This window comes from Sander lucioperca, chromosome 17, assembly GCF_008315115.2.
Source record: "Sander lucioperca isolate FBNREF2018 chromosome 17, SLUC_FBN_1.2, whole genome shotgun sequence".
NCBI classification, from domain to species: domain Eukaryota; kingdom Metazoa; phylum Chordata; class Actinopteri; order Perciformes; family Percidae; genus Sander; species Sander lucioperca.
The window spans coordinates 12,300,946-12,325,903 of record NC_050189.1 but is presented as its reverse complement, the minus strand read 5'-3'; the positions used below and the strand labels follow the sequence as shown (position 1 = coordinate 12,325,903).

Here is a 24,958-nt window from a genome sequence, read left to right as displayed (position 1 = left end):
GATACTAACAAACAGAATTGTGTGTTTTTTGTATGGTTACCCTAAAAGATACAGTATATGAGTGAAGTTAAAACAAAAAATGGACATGAATTTAATGAACTGGTCTCTTGTTTTTCCATAACTTGAGTCAATGATAATGTTCATAAACATTGACAAAGTGTTGATTGATATTCATGGTAAATCAATTAAATAATATTAACTGAAAACTCTTACTTAATTAAAGACACCCACCTTCTCAGCAGTGCTTGTTTTTGATCTTTCTCCTGCGCATCCAAAGTCACCGACTGCTATTCACTTGTTCTGATCCACAGATATATTAATGCTTCTGTGTCTGAGTGAAGTAATGGCCCCCAGGACAGGTTGTGTTTGCATGTTGTCAAACAAATGATGGATTCCGTGTCACTTCATACTCTTAATCGTGGCAGGCAAATTTTCTTTTCACACTATTCTTACACAGTGAGGATATTTCAGGAACAAAAAGTTTGAACTGGAATAATTTGTTAGATTTGTGTTTGTTGTGCTAAAATCTTTCAGAATGCAATGTTTAGATCCAAACATAAGCATTTGAATCACTCGTGGTGTTAAGATATTTCCCATCATTAACTTTGAGTCCATCGTGTTTGACAGGATTCAAATAACCTGCTAACTTATACAGGTGCTTATTCAAATGAAGTGTACTGCTGACTGGAAGTCACTGTGTGTACAGACAGCAGTTTGGTGGAAATGTTCTGTCAGGTGTTTCGTAATGACCATGAAAACAAATGATCGTGTTATACAAATAAAGTTTTTATTGTAATTAGAGTAAGTGTGACCACGGCCAGGTGTGATTTAACCATCAGAATTCCTCATACCATTAATGAACACTTATATTGTGTAAGGGTCCAATATGACTCAAGATCAGACATGTAAAAAGTACCGTTTTTGATTTGAACAAGGCTTCATGATATCCTCAGAAACAGCTATTCCAACACAACAAAAGATGTCACAATTTTAGTAACTTCTACAAAAAAGTAAACCACTTTTTTCTCATAAGTAAGTATCATCTCTAAGGGCGTGGCATCAACGATTTACCAATCACAAAAGGTGAAATTTCATGGTTATCGACCCTTTATAACACCCAAGGCAGAGCACCAACTGAGACCATAATCCGAATGACCCTAGGGCCTACTAGATATGCTGTGTCACATGTCAAAAACATCAAGACAGCATTTGAGCTGTTCATACCGTGGTCTGTTGAGAAGATCCTGCTCGAGATGACAAACATGGCAGGGGAGGTGTTTGCTAGATGGAGATCATCAAAACACACCTGGATGCTTACATGGGGCTGTTGCTTCGTGGACAGATCCTGGAATAAGGCTACATGTATGGCAAGCGTTCCCCCCATTTGTCCCAAACATCCCTAATGGGAGAAAGCTGTCATTCACACGGCCAGTAATTCTTGTCTCCCGATTGTGAAAGCAGGTAACTCTTGAAACAAAGGGTAACGCATAAAGTTCTGAAGTGACATGTTAGCATGAAATGCTGACTCAGCATCCCATAAGCTGTAGCCTCATTCCAGGATATGTACACCCCAGCAAGAAGCAACAACCCCATGTAAGCATCCAAGTGTGTTTTGTCAATCTCCATCCAGGAAACACCTTTCCATGTTGGGTTGATGTTCTCAGTTGGTGCTCTGCCTTGGGTGTTGATTGACGACCATTAAATGTCATAAAAAAATTAATTATACAAAATATTATTAATAAACTAAGATGTCTTCAAGCGGATGAAGATGAGACTTTATTGATGCCGTGATAAAATTAACAAGCTACCTGCCAAGGCATACTTCAGCTGTCATTTTGGCTAAAGTAACTCAAAAGTAGTGTAAAGCATTAGAATTCAGAGACAGTAATGTTATAATGTAACTAATTACTCTCAAATTACAGTAACTAGTAATCTATAATGTATTACCTTTTGGAAGTAACTTGCCCAACACTGGTCTTCACACAGAGGGAGGATGACAGAAACAAAGATGAAGCGACTTGACGTATTCGTCCGTCTCGGTCTAATTTGTGTGTCACAATGATATTTGTAATACACTAAAACATTTTACAAACTAAAACACTAACACAAAACTGAGATTCAAAATGTATTTACAATCGTTTTTATAAGGTATTATTTTGTAATTCTGTCATTTATATATTTTAGAATTTCACATTATGACCTACTTTGTGTTTTTTTTTTATTTGTGTGTGTGTTTACTTGTGCAGATGTGTGGTGATGGCTCCAGTTAAACCAGTTAGATGAGGAAATAAAACAGCACTAAATGTGTGTCTTATAGCAAGTCAAACTCTTACAGCAGATGTTGACATTCAAGCAGTAGAGATGGGCCTATTCTCCTGTAGATTAGCTTTTCTCATTTAATGTTACCTCTGCTGAGTCACTACACATTTAGACATGATTTACTCTTCCATTGCAACCTGGCAAATTCAAATTCACAATATTAATGCTAATGCATCATTTTCATTATACAACAACCTAAAGGTTTATTTTATGTATCAGTTTTGAAAGCAGTAACGTTACATAAAGAAAGTTCATGGAGGCATTTTGAAAATATATTATTTAAATTCTATAATTAATGATGCTAGGTTTAAAGTGTATGTACTATAAGTGTGTGGGTGTGTGTTCACCCCTAGTCCTACCAAGAACACATTCTTTTGAAGGTCAGACTTCAACAGAAATGATCACAACTCATGGGAATATGTGTGTGTGTGTGTGTGTGTGCGTGCGTGCGTGCGTGCGTGCGTGCGTGCGTGCGTGCGTGCGTGCGTGCGTGTGTGTGTTCAAATTTTACTTGTTTTCATCCAAACTTCAATCTTAAAAGTACTGTATTGCATAAGAACAGGACAGGAATCTAATCTTCTCATCTAAATTCTTGTGCAGGTGTGGTGATGGGTCCAAGAAAAACAGCACTAAGTGTGCGTATATAAGAGGTTTTCCTTTCACTTCAATTCACTCTTACAGCAGATTGACATTGACATTTAAACTCTTTAAACGGTAAGAATCATTATTTATTTATTTTTTTATCTCAGACTATCATTACAATTTTACTATAAAAATATATCAGTCTTTTTGTCAACTTTATAAATCTTTTGATTTCTGAAACATGAGATAAATCCTCTTTATGTCACCAAAGAGTGAAAGAAGGTGGGATTAATAAATGAGATGGATCTGCGTCTGGCAAGATGGAAATTGTGTGAGTATTTGCTATCAAAATTAATATTTAAAATATTATCCATTAAACAAGAACTTCTTTATTTTGTGATGACTTTTTTTCTTATTGTCAATCTGATCCGGCTTGTAGTAGCTAAATGGCCCGAGGCATTGATTCCAAAAATGCTGCACGGGTCAGGTGCAGAGTTCTGTTTGAATAGCAGAGTCAAATATGTGCTTAAGGTGCACATGTAGTCTGCTCAGTTCCTTGATGTAGTCCGTATATAAAATTCAGACCCATTGAAGAAATCAATGTGTTTGAGTTCACCTTTACACTGGTACACTTTAGATTTCATTACTCTATTATGAAATGAGGATATGTTTAGTTTTGCTTGACTTCAAAGGAATGTTTTTGAGACAATGTCTAGAAGAAATGGGCTTGGTCAAAAAAAAATCCTTCCAGAAGAGGAATTTTAAAGTGTTTTATTGTACTTATTTTGTAAATCTTCATTCATAACAGCATCAGAAAATGTCTGTAAATGTGATGCAAACAAGGTCAAGTAGTCAAGTGTCTCGCATCTAGTTGCTCAATTAGACTTTGGATCAGTAAAACTCTGTAAGACTTAATAAAGACACCTTGCTAAACGTTTCCAACTGGGGTATGCTTCTCTTTTTGTGTGATACGTAGCCGTCAGTGTGGTGCTGCTGCTCACACTCTACCACAGCCCTGCTGATGCTGTCAGCTTGAAGGAAAATCTGGCTGATTGTTTGAATGACACAGACTATGATGAACTGCTGCAGACTGTGAAGTATGGCCTCCCGCACATAAATACATCTCATCATGTTGTTATTGTGGGAGCTGGGATGGCTGGACTGACGGCTGCCAAGCTGCTGCAAGACGCAGGACACAAGGTACGTGCAACAAGCTGATATTGGTATAAAGACCACTACATGGTAGGGCTGGTTTTTACCTGCTATATGAGGGTGGGCTCGTAGAAACTATAGTTGGGCGACGTGGGTGTAGGCCTGTAACAATTATTTAAAAATCGTCTTACCGCAATTAAAGCATTAGAGCATTTTTTAATGAGATGGGGCACTGTTTTTTTTGCATCCATCAAACACGTTTCTAATACCCGCGTAGCATCACCTAACAGTAGCTATCATATGATCCTATGGACTCCTACCAAAGAACGCCCCACCCGCAGTTGCAAGTCAAATCAGCTTTTGACGTTTAGTAATGTAGTTAGGCCGTCAGTTGTGTTTAATCTACTATTGTGCTTTGTTAAATTAGTTGAACTGGAATAAATGCACGCAAGATGGCGCCTGTGTTTGGTTTGGCCGCTGCTGCACCGCATCTGTGTCAACTTTCTATGTTTGTACTCGCCTTCTATGTTGCCATATCAGCACTATCATCTAACGATTGTGTCTCTGCTGCATGGACTTATGATCGACCCTCGTTGTTGGACATCAGAGTGTCTATGGAAGGACTCTTTGAAAGCTTGGAAAGCTTCAGACAAACTCAGTCCCCTTTTTCCCCCCAGTCCGACGCCCCTGGGTATTTGTGCTGTAATAATCATGCTTTGTAGTTGCCATCTTTTTTCTCAGCAGATGCCTTGAATCTGTTGATAGTTTGTCATAATATATATTGTCTGAATATGCCTATTTCTTTATCCAAAACTCACCAGAAGTTATGATTTAAGTGTTTAAAAAAAAAAAAAATCTTACGGGGACATGCCCCGGACCCCCCTAGCTTAACTGCTATCAACTGCTCATTAGGGGATGAGCCCCCCCAAAGGACAGATCCTAGAAACACCCCTGACTAAAAGAGACAAATATATTGTTAATAGCAATTATTTCTGAGACATTAATTGTACAGCAAAATTTGGAATTTTTACATCTCTACATGGACTTTTGGTAGCCCGGAGGTTAGAAAGATACACTATTATTTATTATTTTGAAGGTCCGACTTCCACAGAACTGAACAAAACAGTTCATGGGAATACCTGTGTGTGTGTGTGTGTGTGTGTGTGTGTGTGTGTGTGTGTGTGTGTGTGTGTGTGTGTGTTTTTTTGGATCCAAAATTTTTCCTCAAAGTCCTGCCAAGAACACTATCATTCATTTGCAGGTGTAACTTCCATAAAACTGCTATAAAGGCCGTCTCTAGGCTGCCCACCCAGTCAGAAGTTGGAAAAGGTATTTTCTTTGCTACTTATTCCATTGACTGAACACATTTTATTAGCCTTTGATTGTGTGAAAAAGACCCACGTTTGGGTGGGCTGAGTCCACCCCTGCCCCTAGCTTCCACCGGTCTTAGATAGATAGATATATAGATAGATAGATAGATAGACAGACAGACAGACAGACACTTTATTTATCCCGAAGGAAATTAAGGAGCAGCAGTCAGCAGTGGGCAACTTTGGAGCAGGGTGTTAAGGAAAAACTCAGAATCAGAAAGGAGTTTATTGTCACAGTAGTTAGCCTAAGTGGAATTTGCCTTGGTGATAAATGCACACTTAACATATTAAACATTAACACAGGAGAAGCACAATTGATATTCACATACATAAAGGTAGGTAGACTTTAATGACTTACACAGAAGCATTTAATGGAATCTCTGTTGAGGAGAAAATTAGGCAGGCCGTACAGGTTAACCAGGATGTCATGTCGTGCCGTCCCAACTCTCTGAAGTTCCTGTCTACCTGAAGGTATATTTAAACTAATGCTGGAGGCATTAAGTTTAGCTAAACCTTCAATGTCAACGGAGATATTGAGGGTGCCGCACAGATGCTTAACCCAAATACCTCAGCACAGACAGAATGTGCTATGTGTTTACTTCCTCCATGACCTTGGCAGGATGGGAGTGTTTGAGGCAGCACTGTCTTATTCTGCTGTTACGTCTCCCATCATCTATGGAGACACAGAGTGAGTAAGCTGTAACTTCCACCAAAGAGGGCTTTAGGCTGTCCAGTTGTAGCAATACCAAACCTACTACCTTTGAGACATTACATAAGGGCCTTATTGCGTATTTATCTGTTTGTATTTTTCTGTTCTGACAAGGTAACCATAATAGAGTCTAGTGGTCGTGTTGGAGGATGGGTGGAGACCTACAGGAATGAAGAAGAGGGCTGGTATGCTGAACTGGGAGCCATGAGGATCCCAAGTACTCACCAGTGAGTTTAAGTTTTAAAAACATTCAGTTGGGCATGTACATATAAACATGGCATGCAACCCTTCCCTCTCTCAGACTAAAATGATTGTGTAAAAAGATGCTGATGAAACTTACAGCTTTTAATGGGGTTGATTTGCAAGGAAACCATCCATATTATTATTATTTAAAACACTATAGGTGAGATAACAATTCAACGTGAACAGAATCAAAAAGAAATTAATAATTAAGTTATTGTAAAGGTTTTACTATCGCTACAGTTGAACTGCTCTATAGAGCGAAACATTCCTTTTTATTTACATAAAAATAACATGGCGAGTTACTTCAAAATAGCAGAAGGTGAATTTTGCTGTTGAGGTCCTTGGAGGCTGCCACTGTTGTCGCTGTCTTGTTAACTTAAAACTCAAAATGATGTAAGATTGTTACATGTGCCACCAATAAATGTCTTACCTAAACATCAAGAGTAGTTAGTGAATGTCATTGTTTACTGTCTGGGCTCACACGGTAAAGATACATTACAGTAACAAGCTAACCACTGTCCCCTTTGTCACCAGAATCACCCTTTGGTTTGCTATAGAGATGAATATCAAGCTGAATGAATTCATCATGTATGACCCCAACACCTTTTACTTGGTTAATGGGTTGTTGAAGAAGACGTACATAGTGCAAAATGACCCTGACGTTCTGAAGTACAACGTGACGCCAAGTGAGAAAGGGAAGTCAGCCGACGAACTGCTACAACAAGCTTTGCAGAAGGTACGTGAGACAGAAGAAAGGAAGGAGGGATGGAAAGAAAGTTACACAAATTCACATCCTTGGAAAGCAAATGTATTTTTCTTTGTTGTAGAGTAGTTTATCACCGGCATAGAAGGGTTATATAAAACATGGTGCAACATAACTAATGGTATAGCTTCTTCAATATTGGACCTTCCAGGTCCAGGAAATTCACTAATTGCAGAAGTCAGTTTACTGTTAAGCTGTTCCGGCCAGTAAGGTTAAAAGAGTACATGTTTAAAGTCTGAGCTATATGAAAATTAGATAAACATTGAACTACTGGCATTGCTGTTCATTGGGCCCAACCTCTAAGCACTTCCACTTGGTGCCTTTTTGTGTCAGTCTAGCCACACGTGTCAAACTCGAGGCCCGCGGGCCAAATCCGGCCCTTTGCAGATTATGATCCGGCCAGCAAATAAATTTATGTTCACAATAGGTTTTGGCCCGCCTAGTTGTGCGCCAAAAACAAAAACACGGGAAAGTGTTTTTTAAACTGCAGTTATGCGACACTCAAAGTAGAATTTGGCAGATTTGCTGACTTTGAGACTCAGAAATTCCTTCGTATTTAGGCAGAAACGTAAAAAAAAGATCATTGTTGTAGGGCTTTATGTCGACTAAAATGCAACAAAAAGTATAAACATTCACCACATTACAGAGCCAAAAAGACTTTGTGGACAGCCTGCACATTCTCACGACTGCTCAACGGTTTGCGTGACGTCAAGTTAATTTTCTATGCATCACAAAATGTCCATAAAAACCAGTGTACAGAACCTTTTCGTGCCTATGCAACGTTTATACATGAGGACCCTGGTCTAGGCCATACAGTTTTTTTATTTTTATTTTATCTTTTTTTAACCATTCGCCCTGTTTTAGTGAGACCATGGATCCATATAAGGGCAGGGGGGATTAAAGCACCACGTACGGAGTGTAACACATAACACATAAAACGCGACAAGGTGGCAAACAGAAAAACAGAGGGAAGTGAGACGGGACAACAGTAGAACTAACAAGACGGGACTGGACAGGACAGTTGACAAACACAAAGACGTATTATTAGTAATTGGGAAGAATGATCTACGATTCATATTGGGTGATCATGGTTTTTGTGTTTGAAGGGAGTTGGAAGAACATGTTATGCATAAGTGTTGATGGTGTTAATAGTGTGTGTACGTGTGTATGAGTAAAGTGGTAACTGCAAGGGAGAAATAAATACAAAATAAAAAAAACAAAGGGGAAAATATAATAATTAAATGATATAAATAATGTAAAAGAACTAGGGAGGGCGTTGTATTACATAATGGAGGAGGGAGGTATATGTCTGGTAATGTACACGGCTTGTAGTTATGTTTTTGTTGAATTTAGAAAAGTTAGAAATGGGGACCAGGTGCCTTCAAAGGCTGACATTTGCTTCTTTCTGTGTGCATTGTATTTTTCTATTGAGATGTATTCTGAGATTAAATTTGTCCAGTGGCAGGAATTCTTTGATTTCCAGTTTTGGAGGACTACTTTCTTAGCGACAGCTAGAGAAATGAACAACGGATTACTGAATTTTTGCGGGATGTGGATTTCGGAGATATCACCAAGAGTGTTGGAGATGATGGGATTCTGTAGCTCAGGGTATTGGACAGTGTCTCAGTGACCGTAATCCAGAATGAGTGAACTGGTTGACAGAGCCACATGGCATGCAGATAGTCATCAGTGCTACCTAAGGTGCATTGTGAACAGATTCCCGTGTTTGCTAGGCCCATTTTGAACATTTTACTTTGGGTGATGTGAGTTCTGTGAATGACTTTATATTGTATCTAGGCCATACAGTTGAGTTACACATTTATGAGTCATTATAGGCAAATCAAAGTTCAGTTTGACTCATGGGGACACCATCAGCTCAATAGATAAATGAGTGAAATGTTCCTGTTTTTTGTAGGTAAAAGATTACGTGCAGACTAATGGCTGCGAGGCTGCGCTGAAAAAATATGACCACTACTCTGTGAAGGTAAAATACAACAATGTCATAAAGTGTTGTAAAATGAGAACCATATGTGTGGTAAATTGCGAATCACAACTGATGTTTTAGTGCATTATAAATAGCATTATTTTTCCAAGCCATTTTCAATGGTTTAGCATTTGAAAACAAACAAGTTGTTACTGGAACTTCCCAGCACAACCACAAGTGTCCGTACATTAATAATTCTTGATTTAAAGCTGAAAACCTGACTAGTGGAAAGCATGTAATCCAAAGATTTTGTTTTAACACTTGTTAAACTTTCTTTCTGAGCCACCCTGACAGCATTACATGGAACTTTGTTTAATAGGAGTATCTGAAAGAAGAAGGAGATCTAAGTTCAGAGGCAATAAGGATGATTGGAGACCTTCTTAATGAAGAGAGCCTCATGTACACAGCGCTGACTGAGATGATCTATGACCAGACTGACATCAACGACAACACTACGTAAGGCCCTACATCCCACACTGTCAACGATTCAAGATTGGAATATATTTTTTTGCAGTAGAATAAAAAATTATGAAACCCCTGGCCAGAAAATGTCAGGTGGTCATGAAAGGTCTGGAAAACTAAAGTTGTACATTGTTTACTGGCTTCAAGAGAAACCATTACATTTAATTTGGTGGCTTTACATGTAGCACTATGTAAAGTACATTTTTTACCTTAACTTAGATGAAATTGAAAGTTGTTTTTATCAACCGGTAGAAAAACTCCTTTGACATGTATGCCTGAATGTTGCTCTCCCAGTTTAAATCATAACCTATGAATATAACTGTACATAAACATAACATATTAACATACTGGAATTTTGCACCTCTCTACAACATTGCAGTCAAACAAGTATTTGTTTTTAAGGTATTATGAAGTGACTGGTGGATCAGACCTTCTCCCGAAAGCTTTTCTTAATGTCCTGGATGTTCCTATTCTCCTCAACTCCAAGGTCAAACGCATCAGCCAGTCAAATAAAGGTGTAGTAGTATCGTACCAGACAGGACAACAGTCCTCTTTGACAGATCTTTCCGCTGACGTTGTCCTGGTAACAACCACAGCCAAAGCAGCCCTCTTCATTGACTTTGATCCACCTCTCCCCATCAGAAAGATGGAGGCACTGAGGGCAGTCCACTATGACAGCTCCACTAAAATCATCCTCACCTTCAGCGAGAAGTTCTGGGAGAAGGACGGCATCCGAGGAGGAAAGAGCATCACCGACGGGCCATCCCGTTTCATCTACTACCCCAGCCACAGTTTCCCAACCAATGAGAAGATTGGCGTCCTCCTGGCCTCCTACACCTGGTCTGACGAATCCCTCCTCTTCTTAGGTGCGAGCGATGAAGACCTGAAAGAGCTGGCTCTGAGAGATTTGGCAAAGATCCACGGTGAGAGGGTCAAGTCTCTCTGCACAGGGGTGGTGGTGAAGAGGTGGAGCGCGGATCCTCACAGCTTGGGTGCCTTTGCTCTCTTCACACCCTACCAACATTTAGAGTACTCTAAAGAGCTCTTCAAAAGTGAAGGCAGGGTGCATTTTGCAGGTGAACACACAGCCTTTCCTCATGCTTGGATAGAGACATCTATGAAATCTGCGATCAGGGTTGCTTCCAACATTAACAAAGGGTCAGCTAGAACTCGACACCATGACGAGCTCTAGGGTCTTAAAACAAGCAATTTTGTTTAACCAAGCTTAACCAATCACTTAGGAGTGAGTCTCATTTATTTGCCCTCCCACCATGCAGCTCTAATCAGCATCAGACTGATGGATTTTTGGCAGTGAAAGATGGCTTGATGTTGCTAGGCAAAAGTATAATCAGATGTCATTTATTTACGCAGTGTTTTGAGCAATGACTGTCTATGATAACAGTCTGTGCACCACTAATGTTTTTTCAAGCTTAATCCATCCATTCATCCATCCATCCATCCATTGCAAGCATAGCCAATAACTATATATATATATATATATATATATATATATATATATATATATATATATATATATATATATATATATATATAATGTTTTTGTTTAGATGCAGTAAGGGCAAATAATATAAAAGTTGTTTTCTTGTTTTGGTTTAACCGCTGCCGATTTGAAAACAAAAATTGAAAAAGCTTGTGGATTTTTGTTTTTGTTTTTATTCACATGAAAATTGTCATGAGGTCGGTATTATGTTCTGACAGCACAGATTTTTTTCACAGGAAAAAAAGATGACTTGGATCTTGTGTTGAAATTGTGTTTATTTATATTATAGCCCTTTATCTCAGCTTGCACTATGTTTTCTTTTGTCTTTGATTCATATTTTGCTTTTACCTCTGTTTTTGTTTTGTTTAGTTATTTAAAATGATCATATGAAATGAAGATTTTCATTGCCAGTGACTACTTCTGTTATGGTTGTGCACATGACCAATAAAGAAAATTGAACTATGAGTTCATGTTAAATTAATGTCATAATGTAAGAAATAAGACAGGGGTGGAGTTAAAGAGAGTCTGTAGAATAGAAGATAACTGATATGTCTGCTTGGTAATAGTGTAGAAAACTAGACAGGTTCTCTTTAAATGTCCCCTCTTTATATTTTTGATATAACTGTGGCTCACTGCTGAAAAAAAGCTTTGAGGAAACATTCTGGCTAAAATGTCAGTAAGACCTGTTAGGAACTGAGCTGAGTGGGCTGATCACAGGACAACAAACAGCCTCCACATCCATCTGTGTTGACAGCAGAAGTTACTACACTCTGATCTGACCTATCAGATGTTTCCTGATGAGTCAGGTTCCAGCTTTAAATGAGCTGAAGGAGTTGTTAGAGAAGCATTCGGCGAGTCTTCGCAGAGAGCAAGGACGACAGAAACAAAGATGAAGCGACTCGGCGCACTCGTCTGTCTGGGTTTGATTTGTGTGGCTTCAACTCTGGTGAGCCTCACATCGAGCCACAATGATATTTGTAATACAGTAAAACATTTTACAAACTAAAACACTGACACAAAACTGCGGTTTTAAATGTCTTTGTATCAGCTATTTTTTGTTATTCTGTCATTTTGATATTTTAGAAGTTTATATTATGACCTACTGTGTGTTACTTATTTTCATTATTTTCTGCTTTATTAGCTGTATTTGTCAAGATAAAACTGTGTTTATCCTAAGGGAAATTGGAGGAAATGTATTTATATATATATATATATATATATATATATATATATACATACAGACATCACTAACCTCATAAATAAAATTTTTTGGTAGAAGTGATATTTCTACATGGAAAATAATTGACTAGTAAGTGTTGTAGAGTCATAGAAAACCAACAGACCCAACAGTCGTGACATGCATGCTGCTCATTCTGTGTAATTGAATCTGTAATTGAAAGGGGCATGTTCAAGATAATAGCAGTGTTGTGTTCAATTAGTGAGGTGATTGATTCTGTGAAGAAACTGGTGTCAGTTATGGCCCATATTTAAGGAAGGAAGGAAGCAAATGTTGTCCATGCTGGTTATAGTGCATTTCACACTGAAATACTCAGCAAAATGGGTCGTTCCAGACATTGCTCTGAAGAACAGCGGACTTGATTAAAAAGTTGATTGGAGAGGGGAAAACATATAAAGAAGTGCCGAAAATTATAGGCTGCTCAGCCAAAATGATTTCAAATGTCTTGAAACGGCATCCAAAGCCTGAACGACGTGGGAAAAAACGGTCAACTACCATTCGAGTGGATCAAAGAATAGCCAAAATGGCAAAGGCTCAGCCAATGATCAGCTCCAGGAAAATAAAAGAAGACTTAAAGTTATGTGTGAGTACTGTTACGATCAGAAGAAGGCTATGTGAAGCAAAGCTATCAGCTAGAAGCCCCCGCAAAGTCCCATTGCTGAAAAAAAAGACATGTACTGAATAGGTTGAAATTTGCCAAAGGACACATTGACTGGCCAAAGGAGAAATGGGGCAACATTCTGTGGACTGATGAGAGCAAAATTGTTCTTTTTGGGTCTAGGAGCCGCAGACAGTTTGTCCGACGACCCCCATGCACTGAATTCAAGCCACAGTACACTGAAGACAGTAAAGCATGGTGGTGCAAAAATCATGTTATGGGGATGTTTCTCATACTGTGGTGTTGGGGCTATTTATCGCATACCAGGGATCATGGATCAGTTTCAATACATCAAAATACTTGAAGAGGTCATGTTGCCTTATGCTGAAGAGGAAATGCCTTTGAAATGGGTCTTTCAACTAGACAGAAGTTGGTCGACTCCATGGATGTGAAGTAGTTCTCAGAAATAATGGTTATGCAACTAAATATTAGTGCAGTGATTCAAAGTAAAGCAAACCCGTGAGACATTTTTCAGTTCATACAGTAAATGTTTGAGTTTGTAAAGAAAAATGCAAATACTGCTATTTTTTAAACAGCCTAATATTCCTTTTTCTTCACTTTCTGTAAAGGTATAACACAAACTTGATCAATTTTGGTCATGTTTTGATTTGGAATTGAATGTGCAGTGTTCCCAAATGCATTGATATTATGGAATTAAAAGCTATTCTAAGGATTTTGAGCATTATTCACTTTTTTAAATCACACTGCTATTATTTTGAACACAACTGTATATATGCTATAGTGGATATAATCTGCAAATGTGTTTTCAAACCTAATATGCCAACACTTGAATATGCATAGCAAATGAAGTTGTTGTGCCTTCAAATCATCACATTGATTTAATGGCATACAATTATTTGTATTTTATATCATATGACGTAGTTTATTCATGGTTCTGATGATGTCGCTCCTAATTAACAACCCTGCCTATTTTACATGAATGGTCGTGGCTGGAAAGGAAAACCCAGAGTTGACTGAGCTAGTTGATGATCAGCTTCGTGATATAGGTTATCCAAACGGCCAATGTTAGGGTTAATGAAGCCAGACATCAAAAAGATATCCTGCATATTTTGACCTTGCTTTGTACTAAAGGCTAGCCTGGTTGACACCAGACCCTTCTCAGTTGTAACTGAGAGTGGGTCTGGGAAAGGTTCATTGACAGTTCATTTCCAAAAGTCACCAACGGACGCCGCTCAAATGCCTCTGGGCACATTGGATAGTCCAACCAATCAGACCAACGATCCGGGTGACGCTTCTCTTCGGTTTCCGTCATGTTGAATGTAAACAAAAAGCTGCTCGCCGTCGCTGCGCTACCGTCGGCGTGTAAAGCCTGCCTCAACGGTTGTGATTGGTGTGAAGCCTGCCTCAACGGTTGTGATTGGTGCCTCGATTTTGGGGACATTGGAAATGGGTTTGAATGGGCTCTTCGCCAGACTGACTTGCAGAGCAAATCTCAAATTTGCCGGAAGTCCGTCAGGGTTTACCCAGGCTAACTAAAGGCCTCAGGTCGTCCACTCATCTCAGCTTAAAGGCTAATTGGTCCAGAATTGAGCGTGAACCTATAGGACAAATGTTCACCATCAGATTCAGTTCACTAAAAGTTCTGTTTTTGCCACTGACAGGCTGTGTCTGACAACATTATGGAAAGGATCCCTACAGAGATAGACCTTTTCGTTATAGAGTAAGATCCTTTTTGTTTACCAGAAACAGTTCCGAAATCACCATTGCCAAACCCACCAGACTCCATTTAAATAAACAGAACTTTTAGGTGTATAGAGCCAGCATATTTTCACATGTAAATTGGGGAATTAAGGGAGTCTATTTCAACAAAACCAGGGTGGTGATTGTTGGAACAGTGGAAAGAAGACCCAAGACGGCTTTTGATAATTTTGTTTCTGTTGACTTTGAATGAAGTTGTGTGTTTTATTATAAAATTACTGATTATTTACATGGAGTCCGCTGGGTTTGGCGATAGTGGTGTTGTGGCTGTTTCTGGTTAAACAAAAATGATTTTACTCTTTAACAAAAAGGTCCATCTCTATAGGGATAATTTCCACAATGTTGTCAGACACACAACATAATAATCTGAGCATTTCAGTGGCTAAAACAGCACTTCTGGTGGACAGACATTGAAGGTGCGCTGTTGTCCATTAACGTTACATTGCAGCTTGTTTCACTTCCACCTGCAGCAATCTTGCCCATCAGTCCACCACATAATTCACACAAGGTATCCTTGGGCTAGGAATAATGTAGATATCATCACTTTTTTGTTGTTGCCATAATTCACACAAAAACACACATTACACTGTCTACCATGCACACTCAAGTTTAAGTAATTATTTTTCTCTCTCAGGCACAGACAGTCCAGTTGAGCCCAGTGAAGGAAGGCTCCAGCTCATCCCCAGCAACCATCTCCAAGGTCCCAGGTACTTCCTTATCCCATTCTCACTACCAACTCATCAAATACTAATCATTGGTCAGTGGCCCTTAGTGTCAGATACCGATGCACAAGGCACCCTTTAGCATATGTATGGGATGCACCGGGCAGAGCAGTATGAAGAGGAAAAACAAGGCATAAACAAATAAGAACATGAAGACCTTCATACTATTGATCTGTAAGGAAATCATTCTACTTCAAACAGTGTTGCAATGTGTATTTGAGTTGACTTTTGTCAGCACTTTGTGTAAATGTTATTGACCTGTTTATCTTACCAGTGTTACCATAGTTTTCTCCCGGTTGCTCAATGTTATCACAAAGCACACATTGAAATACAACAATATTTAAAAAGACATTTTCAAAGCTACACAATTATTGAGCTTGTAATAGAATTGTTTTTATTTTATATTATTTGGAAAGTTGAATACAGCAAATAAATCAACAATAATTAATTCTACTCACATTGTAAGGTGTTGTGGTGATAATGCATAACAAGGTTGCTCCAAATGGGAAAGTAATGGATGTAATGTGGATTATACGCTTTAGAGATAAATGCTTCTCTTTTTATTTAGTAGTTTCAGTACTGATTTCTAGTGAAAAAAGTTATTGGAAGAGTGGTTGTGCAAACAATATGGGAACAACAATGGGAACCAAGCAATCAGCACACGCTCCTAAAGGGCACTGTAACTCACAATGGGCAAAAATATAAAACTTATTTCTTTGTCTTTGTAGGCAACAAAACAATATCAGAATGCAAACAATTTAAAATATAAATCTAGCAAAAGAGCAAGCAAACTATCAAAACAGTAGTATTATTTAGTCAACCTGAAACTCCTGTTGGAGTAAGTGGTGTGTTTCCCTCTCTTGGTATTTTTCCAGAAGATGTCAAACTGTATCCCAGCCTGAGGGACAATCTGGCTGAATGTCTGCAGGACAACGACTATAACGAGCTGCTGCAGACTATTAAAACTGGTCTTCCAAAAATAAATACAACCCATCATGTTGTTATTGTCGGAGCCGGCATTGCTGGACTGACGGCTGCCAAGTTACTGCAAGACGCAGGACACAAGGTACATGCAGCAGGCTTATATGCTTTAATGTTATTATAAAAACCAAGGTACAACAAAGAAAATCTTCTGTACTCTCTTAGAGTCTTTGGAACTAGGGTAAGCCGATTGATCTGCTAGGGAGCCCTAGCAATTGTTAAGCAAGAAGCAACCCTCAAATAATTTTTTATAATGCATCAGGTTAATGTTTACATTAATGATTGATCCCAAGGGGCTCAGTTGGTAGAGCGGGCACCCATATAGAGAGGTTTACTCCTCGACGCAGTGGGCCCGGGTTTGACTCTTTGATGCATGTTGTTCCCCTCCTCTCTCTCCCCTTTCATGTCTTCAGCTGTTCTGTTAAAGTGAAGGCCGAAAATGGCCCCCCAAAAATATCTAAACAATTGACCCCAAAAAGGTTTGTGGGGGTTATAAATCCATGCTTAAAAAGGCATATATTAATAGATTGATTTCTGGATTTTATTAATCAATATCAGATCACTCTAACCAAATACCAATTTTAATTGAAGAATCAACTATTTTATCCCAGCCCTAAGTAGCAGCATATGTAGTAGTATTTGTCATAATAAAAGCTGTAGTCACAGTTTTACATAGAAGCAGAATCAGCAGCATTGATAGGTATACAATCTTGGATGTAGTAGCATTTGCAGTTGTAGTAATTAGTAGTTGTAGTAATATTACCTTTACAACCTTACATGACTGGCCTTACTCATATATATCTGTTCTGACAAGGTAACCATATTAGAGTCTAGTGGTCGTGTTGGAGGACGAGTGGAGACCTACAGGAATGAAGAAGAGGGCTGGTATGCAGAACTGGGAGCCATGAGGATCCCAAGTGCTCACCAGTAAGTTTAAGTCTTTAATTTCTTTAGTTAGGAAATGTACATATAAATGTGCATGCAGCCATTTCCCCTCTCAGATTACCATGCTTGTGTAAAAGGGGTGCTTTTGAAGCTACCAGCTTTTTACGTGCTATCCAACTAGGAAAAGCCAGACCAATGGTTATCAGCGTTAGTCTTCGCCGTTGGCCACTTTCTTTTGTGGATTTTAGTGCTTGCTAAACGTGTAGGTCTTTTCTTAGCAGTACAATCACAGAATGGAACATTTCGTGGGCTTTGAGTTATCAGCCACGCCTTCACCTGTTTCAGCCGTCCTCTTTTTCTCCGAAGCAAGCGCTGCCGTTTTCTTTTTCAGCGGGGATGTAAAACGCATCACTCGAGCTGCTGTGCACAAATATCGCCAGACTACACCATTTTGTAAACATAGGCATATTGAGGAATACAGAGAGAGTTGTGAGGAGCTGATAGTCTTATTGAGCTTTGTATTAACTAATTTGGCGATGGCTTAAATATAATGAACGTTCATTAATAGAAAATAATTGCGCATAAAAACTTTAAGCTATTGTAAAGGCAAATATGTTACAACATGTACAATGGAATTGACTTAAAGTTGTCTATTATCTGTAGAATAAAATAAAACATTTTTGTGCCATAAAATAATATAGCAGATTTGCCTCAAAATATGACTTGACTGCAGATACATTTCATTTTCAGGCCAGTGACGGTTGCCATTGTGTGACCATGTCTTATTTATTTCTTAAATAAAATTAAAAAAAAATATTTATGAATGTTACATGTGCCACCAGTAAATGTCTTACTTGTCTTGAATGTCAGAGGGATCATTCTTTGTTTACTGTCTTGGCTTACATGGTAAAGTTAACTGCCACTATCAACTTCTCTTTCAACAGAATCGTCCACTGGTTTGTTGAAACACTGAACGTCACACTGAATAAATTCACAATGGATGACCCCAACACCTTTTACTTGGTTAATGGGTTGTTGAAGAAGACAAGCACAGTGCAAAATAACCCTGATGTTCTGAAGTACGACGTGTGGCAAAGTGAGAAAGGGATGTCAGCCGATGAGCTGCTACAAAAAGCTTTGCAGAAGGTACATTACCAGAAGACAGAAAGGAGAGATTGAAAGAAATTTGCACACATGCACACATCCTTGTAAAGTTGCTTGCGTCACTAACCAGCAGGGCTGGACTGGGGTAAAAAATCAGCCCTGGACTTATGAGACCTAGACCAGCCAACCACAATCGGATGTACACCAACCGTACTTGCAGTCTCCTTCTACACGTGCATACCAGCAGTGTTCAAAATTAGCACCATCTACTAGCCAAATGCTGGTAAAATATGTAATTGGCTGGTAGATTTGCTTGACTCACCAGCCAAAAAAAGAAGTAAAATGAGCGTTTGGCATGCTTAAATCTCGTGTTTTTAGTAAGTTTCTGGCACTTTGTGGAGTTATTTTCGCAGCCGGTGTGGGCGGGACCTAAATGCGCTCTCTCTATGGTTGGATGGAAGTGGGCCACAGTACGATGTGATTGGCCAGTGTTCAAATAGACAAACCAGTGGGCCAATCATGTGATCTCTCTCCTTTCTCTGGGCTGGTCAGTCAAAGACCAAGGATGTGAATGGCCAGTGTTCACATGAAAGACACACAAGTGGGCCAATCATGTGACCTCTCTTCTCTCTATGCGCCAATCAACAAATAAAAAAAAGTTTTCGACCGGAGTACAGCCCATTTAGCCCACGCAAATAGACCATCCCACCGGGAAATCTCCCGGTACTCCCGATGGCCAGTCCATGCCTGCTAACCAGACAATAAAATAACATTGATTCAAGCAAATGCATTTGTATATTTTGCAGAGCAGTTTATCATTGACATAGAATAGTTACAGTGAGGAAAATAAGTATTTGAACACCCTGCTATTTTGCAAGTTCTCCCACTTAGAAATCATGGAGGGGTCTGAAATTGTCATCGTAGGTGCATGTCCACTGTGAGAGACATAATCTAAAAAAACAAATCCAGAAATCACAGTGTATGATTTTTTTAACTATTTATTTGTATGATACAGCTGCAAATAAGTATTTGAACACCTGAGAAAATCAATGTTAATATTTGGTACAGTAGCCTTTGTTTGCAATTACAGAGGTCAAACGTTTCCTGTAGTTTTTCACCAGGTTTGCACACACTGCAGGAGGGATTTTGGCCCACTCCTCCACATAGATCTTCTCTAGATCAGTCAGGTTTCTGGGCTGTCGCTGAGAAACACGGAGTTTGAGCTCCCTCCAAAGATTCTCTATTGGGTTTAGGTCTGGAGACTGGCTAGGCCACGCCAGAACCTTGATATGCTTCTTACAGAGCCACGCCTTGGTTATCCTGGCTGTGTGCTTCGGGTCATTGTCATGTTGGAAGACCCAGCCTCGACCCATCTTCAATGCTCTAATAGAGGGAAGGAGGTTGTTCCCCAAAATCTCGCAATACATGGCCCCGGTCATCCTCTCCTTAATACAGTGCAGTCGCCCTGTCCCATGTGCAGAAAAACACCCCCAAAGCATGATGCTACCACCCCCATGCTTCACAGTAGGGATGGTGTTCTTGGGATGGTACTCATCATTCTTCTTCCTCCAAACACAGTTAGTGGAATTATGACCAGAAAGTTCTATTTTGGTCTCATCTGACCACATGACTTTCTCCCATGACTCCTCTGGATCATCCAAATGGTCATTGGCAAACTTAAGACGGGCCTTGACATGTGCTGGTTTAAGCAGGGGAACCTTCTGTGCCATGCATGATTTCAAACCATGACGTCTTAGTGTATTACCAACAGTAACCTTGGAAACGGTGGTCCCAGCTCTTTTCAGGTCATTGACCAGCTCCTCCCGTGTAGTTCTGGGCTGATTTCTCACCTTTCTTAGGATCATTGACCCCACGAGGTGAGATCTTGCATGGAGCCCCAGTCCGAGGGAGATTGACAGTCATGTTTAGCTTCTTCCATTTTCTAATGATTGCTCCAACAGTGGACCTTTTTTCACCAAGCTGCTTGGCAATTTCCCCGTAGACCTTTCCAGCCTTGTGGAGGTGTACAATTTTGTCTCTAGTGTCTTTGGACAGCTCTTTGGTCTTGGCCATGTTAGTAGTTGGATTCTTACTGATTGTATGGGGTGGACAGGTGTCTTTATGCAGCTAAAGACACCTGAAAAAGGTGCATCTAATTTAGGATAATAAATGGAGTGGAGGTGGACATTTTAAAGGCAGACTAACAGGTCTTTGAGGGTCAGAATTCTAGCTGATAGACAGGTGTTCAAATACTTATTTGCAGCTGGTTCATACAAATAAATAGTTAAAAAATCATATATTGCGATTTCTGGATTTTTTTTTTTTAGATTATGTCTCTCACAGTGGACATGCACCTACGATGACAATTTCAGACCCCTCCATGATTTCTAAGTGGGAGAACTTGCAAAATAGCAGGGTGTTCAAATACTTATTTTCCTCACTGTATATAAAAAACATGGTGCAACATAGCTCATAGTATCGCTTCCTTCATGTTGGACCTTCCAGGACTCAGTTCTTTCAAAGTCATTACTGACACCATTGGTTTGTAATTGATAGTACAAATCAATGCAATTAAATGCAATCAAGGCTGAACGTTGATCAAATTAACAGGTAACCTTATAAAGATCAAACCCATGGACAACATAGCTTAGTTAGCTTCAACCTCTACAGTTTGTTTGGCCAAATTAGCAAAATGCTTGCTGCATAACTGCATAAATGCATAACTGAGAGTCAGGATCCCATAGTTTTCAAAATTTTTTTCTGCTGATGCCTCAAATCTTATTGCTAAACATGTGCACTGCCAGGCAATTTAGGCATAACTGCCAAGTCCGATACCCAAGAGCGTCACTATCCTTTTGTTTTCGCTGATGGGCGATTAATGCATCATCCCTCTCCATTTCTATGTAGTGCTACATTAATCTCAAAAGAAGATTTAAAAGATTGACATTACTATTTGTTGGCTTTATGTGACTCAATTGTTTTGTTTGTGGCCCCAGATCCAGCTCCATTTGTAATTAATAGTTTCATTATTGATGCATATTGCATATTATTGCAGTGGAAGTGATCATCATAGGCTTTTAGTGCCGCTGTCCTGTGAAAACCACGTATGCAAGGGGAAACGACTAAATCTTGCCTAGGGCACCAAACTGGTCAGGGACGACTCTGTGTGGGTCCCAACTTCCAAGAGCTTCCAGTAGTTTGCTTTAGGTGTCAGGTGCCACCTTTTTACATTGCATTTTACGTTAAATTACACTTTCATGGTTAGAATACCAATGTCACATATCAAATCTTGTCTGTTAACACAATGGTGGTGACACCATTAGCTCAATAGATGATTCAATTGACTTCTTCAATGCAAGAGGCTTCTTCCTTTTCTTTTTCTTAGGTGAAAGATGAAGTGGTTGATAATGGCTGCTTGTCTGCGCTGAAAAAATATGATCGTTATTCTGTGAAGGTAAAACACAACGTGATGTCATGAAATGTAAATCGAGAAAACTGTGTTGAGTAAATTTGGAATCACTGCTGATATTTTAGTGCATTACATATAGCATAAATTGGGTGTGCCATTTACAATGGTTAGCCATTATAAAACAAACAAGTGGTAGATGAAATTTTCCCACCTCACCCACAAGTGTTTTTACATTTATAATTCTTGATGTTTAAAAACTTGACTAATGGAAAACTTTTGTATGTTTAATAGGACTATCTAGAAGAAGAAGGAAATCTGAGTTCAGAAGCGATAAGGATGATTGGAGACCTTCTTAACCAACGGAGCCTAATGTACACATCACTAACTGAGATGGTCTATAGCCAGAGTAACATCAATGACAACACTAAGTAAGACCCACACTGTCAACTACTCACAATGGGAATAGCTTTTTTCCAAAATGTATTTTGGCCCTGAACCATTCAGTGCTTTATAAACCAACAGTAGTATTTTGATATCAAAACTGCCACTTCCACCAAAATAAAACACTATTTTGCAAAAGCACCATCATTGCATCCTAGGCTCACTGCTGTCCAAAATGATTGTGATTTGTTTAAAGAAATACAAACAACCCAGAGTGTTTTCTTTTCTTTTAGGGTGTAATTATTATGGGTTTAGACAAACGTTTTCTCCACTGCTGGCACAGCACAAGATATTTCTAGCTTTTTTAAGACTAGCTCAAAATGAATGCATGGACATGTTTTTCCAAATCATGCTGAGATACAAATCCTTTTATTCTTGATATATTCTTAAAGTCATAGTAGTCTGACTTTGTCTTAATGTTTATGACTACACCAAGGTATATGTACAAAATTGGCTGAGGGGAAATAGCAAGCTCTTTTGATGACTTACCAGTAACTCCCTACCTTTGTTAAACCTGGGCAGGTATACTGTACAGAGGATTTATCAAAACACACTTTGGTTGATGGAAATAACTTTAGATTGTCTTTGATTTGTGGTATGATAAACGTTGGCTATCCAGTTAAAACCCAACCTTGACTCTGATGCTAGCAGCCTGAACCTAATCCCAATAGACATGAATGACTAGTTCAGAAAATAGTTCATAATCATTTAAATATTTAACTATAAATGTTGTATGCAACCACAGCACATGAATACATTGCAAATTTGCATCTGTCTCTACAATAATGTATTCAACGGAATTTATTTGTCTTTTTGTTTTGAAGTTACACAGAAGTGACTGGTGGGTCGGACCTTCTCATCAAAGCTTTTCTTAATGTCCTCGAGGGCCCTATTCTCCTCAACTCTAAAGTCAAACGTATCAACCAATCAGATACAAGTGTGAATGTATCGTATCAGACAGGCCAGGAGTCCTCTTTGACAGATCTTTCCGCTGACATTGTCCTGGTAACAACCACAGCCAAAGCAGCCCTCTTCATTGACTTTCATCCACCTCTCTCCCCCAAAAAGATGGAGGCACTGAGGGCAGTCCACTATGACAGCTCCACTAAAATCATCCTCACCTTCAGCGAGAAGTTCTGGGAGAAGGACGGCATCCGAGGAGGAAAGAGCATCACCGATGGGCCATCCCGTTTCATCTACTACCCCAGCCACAGTTTCCCAACCAATAAGACCATTGGCGTCCTCCTTGCCTCCTACACCTGGTCTGACGATTCCCTCCTCTTCTTAGGTGCGAGCGATGAAGACCTGAAAGAGCTGGCTCTGAGAGATTTGGCAAAGATCCACGGTGAGTCTAACTGCACAGGGGTGGTGGTGAAGAGGTGGAGCGCGGATCCTCACAGCTTGGGTGCCTTTGCTCTCTTCACACCATACCAACATTTAGAGTACTCTAAAGAGCTCTTCAGAAGTGAAGGCAGGGTGCACTTTGCTGGTGAACACACAGCCGTCCCTCACGCTTGGATCGAGACATCTATGAAATCTGCGATCAGGGCTGCTTCCAACATTACCAAAGAGTCAGCTACAACTCAATAGCATGATGTCTACTTTCTTGGGCAATCAGTAATATTGTAGTAATGAAATGTCTGTGTCAAATGTTAGTGTAGTCCAGGATGTATAGAGGTAAAATCAAACAAAAGTGTAGCACTTTTGATGGGTGATACATTGATATTTCTAGGCAAAAGTATTATCAGATATTTACCATTTGCCATAACTGCCTTGATTATCAAAAGTATATGCACCACTAATGTTTCTTAAACCTTGATGTCTATGTTGTGGTAATTTCTGTCTGTGTGATTGAACGCTTTACGCTTTACACAAGTAAAGGAGGACAAGGGAAAAGAAAAAAGGCCAACACAAACACGGACTGAAAATAAATAAACTGGGCGCTAAATGGAAGGGGGGCATAATTTAATGTAGGCTACTGCTGTACAATCACATTGCACATTGTAAGTTATGTTATGAAAGACTAGACAAATTACATACATGAGGGCCAATTCAGGGTCGGTTTCGAATCATTTACAACCCCTGTCTCCATCTGTTGAAAAGCCAGACCAATCGACTCAGGGTTTTTGTACCTTTTATTGAACTGGATTATGTTTGGACATTGCTTTAGTTCTATGCATAGACCATTCCACAATTTCACACTATTTTAATGCACTGTTTTTTTATAGTGGTGCGAACAGCTCGGACCTTTAATTTAAACTTATCCCTTACATTATAACCCCCCTCTCTATCAGAAAAGAACTTCTGAATATTACCTGTTAATAGTCTCATTTTAGCTTTATACATCATTTGTGCAACTTGAAATTCAACTAGATCAATGAACTTTAAAGCTCTGGAATGTAAAAACAGTAAGTTGGTATGATCATAATATCCTGCTTTATGAATTGTTCTTATAGCTCTTTTTTGTAGTGTGATCAGTGGTTGCAATGTCTATTGCAAGGCCTATTATAAAAAAATAAAAAAAAGTGCTACATTTTACCTAGCTGACAATGCTTTTCCGGTGAGAAATCGGTGACCCATCAGAATGTGTGCTCTGTAGAGCCGGTCTGCCTACCGTGAATCATTTTGTGACTTTGCAGGAAAAAAAAAAAACCCGGGCAAAGGCATTAATAAAAACTATGTAAAAATAGCGTTCTTTTTACTGTTTGTCTTGTTTG

General features: G+C 39.2%; 2 protein-coding genes across 2 annotated transcripts; both read left to right on the top strand.

Annotated features, from left to right (window-relative positions):
• Positions 1-3,167: 3,167 nt before the first annotated feature.
• Positions 3,168-24,610, top strand: LOC116052109 (L-amino-acid oxidase-like). Its single transcript, XM_035994282.1, has 8 exons — positions 3,168-3,232; positions 3,878-4,101; positions 6,247-6,359; positions 6,910-7,111; positions 9,054-9,122; positions 9,442-9,578; positions 9,987-10,777; positions 23,838-24,610. The coding sequence occupies exons 1-7, from the start codon at positions 3,202-3,204 to the stop codon at positions 10,774-10,776; spliced, it is 1,566 nt and encodes a 521-aa protein (XP_035850175.1). The 5' UTR covers positions 3,168-3,201; the 3' UTR covers position 10,777; positions 23,838-24,610.
• On the top strand, positions 11,846-23,831 carry LOC116052105 (L-amino-acid oxidase-like). Its single transcript, XM_035994280.1, has 8 exons — positions 11,846-12,034; positions 15,337-15,406; positions 16,297-16,487; positions 17,217-17,329; positions 18,232-18,433; positions 21,777-21,845; positions 22,092-22,228; positions 23,066-23,831. Exons 1-8 carry the CDS (start codon positions 11,975-11,977, stop codon positions 23,829-23,831), a joined length of 1,608 nt encoding a protein of 535 aa, XP_035850173.1. The 5' UTR covers positions 11,846-11,974.
• Positions 24,611-24,958: the final 348 nt, after the last annotated feature.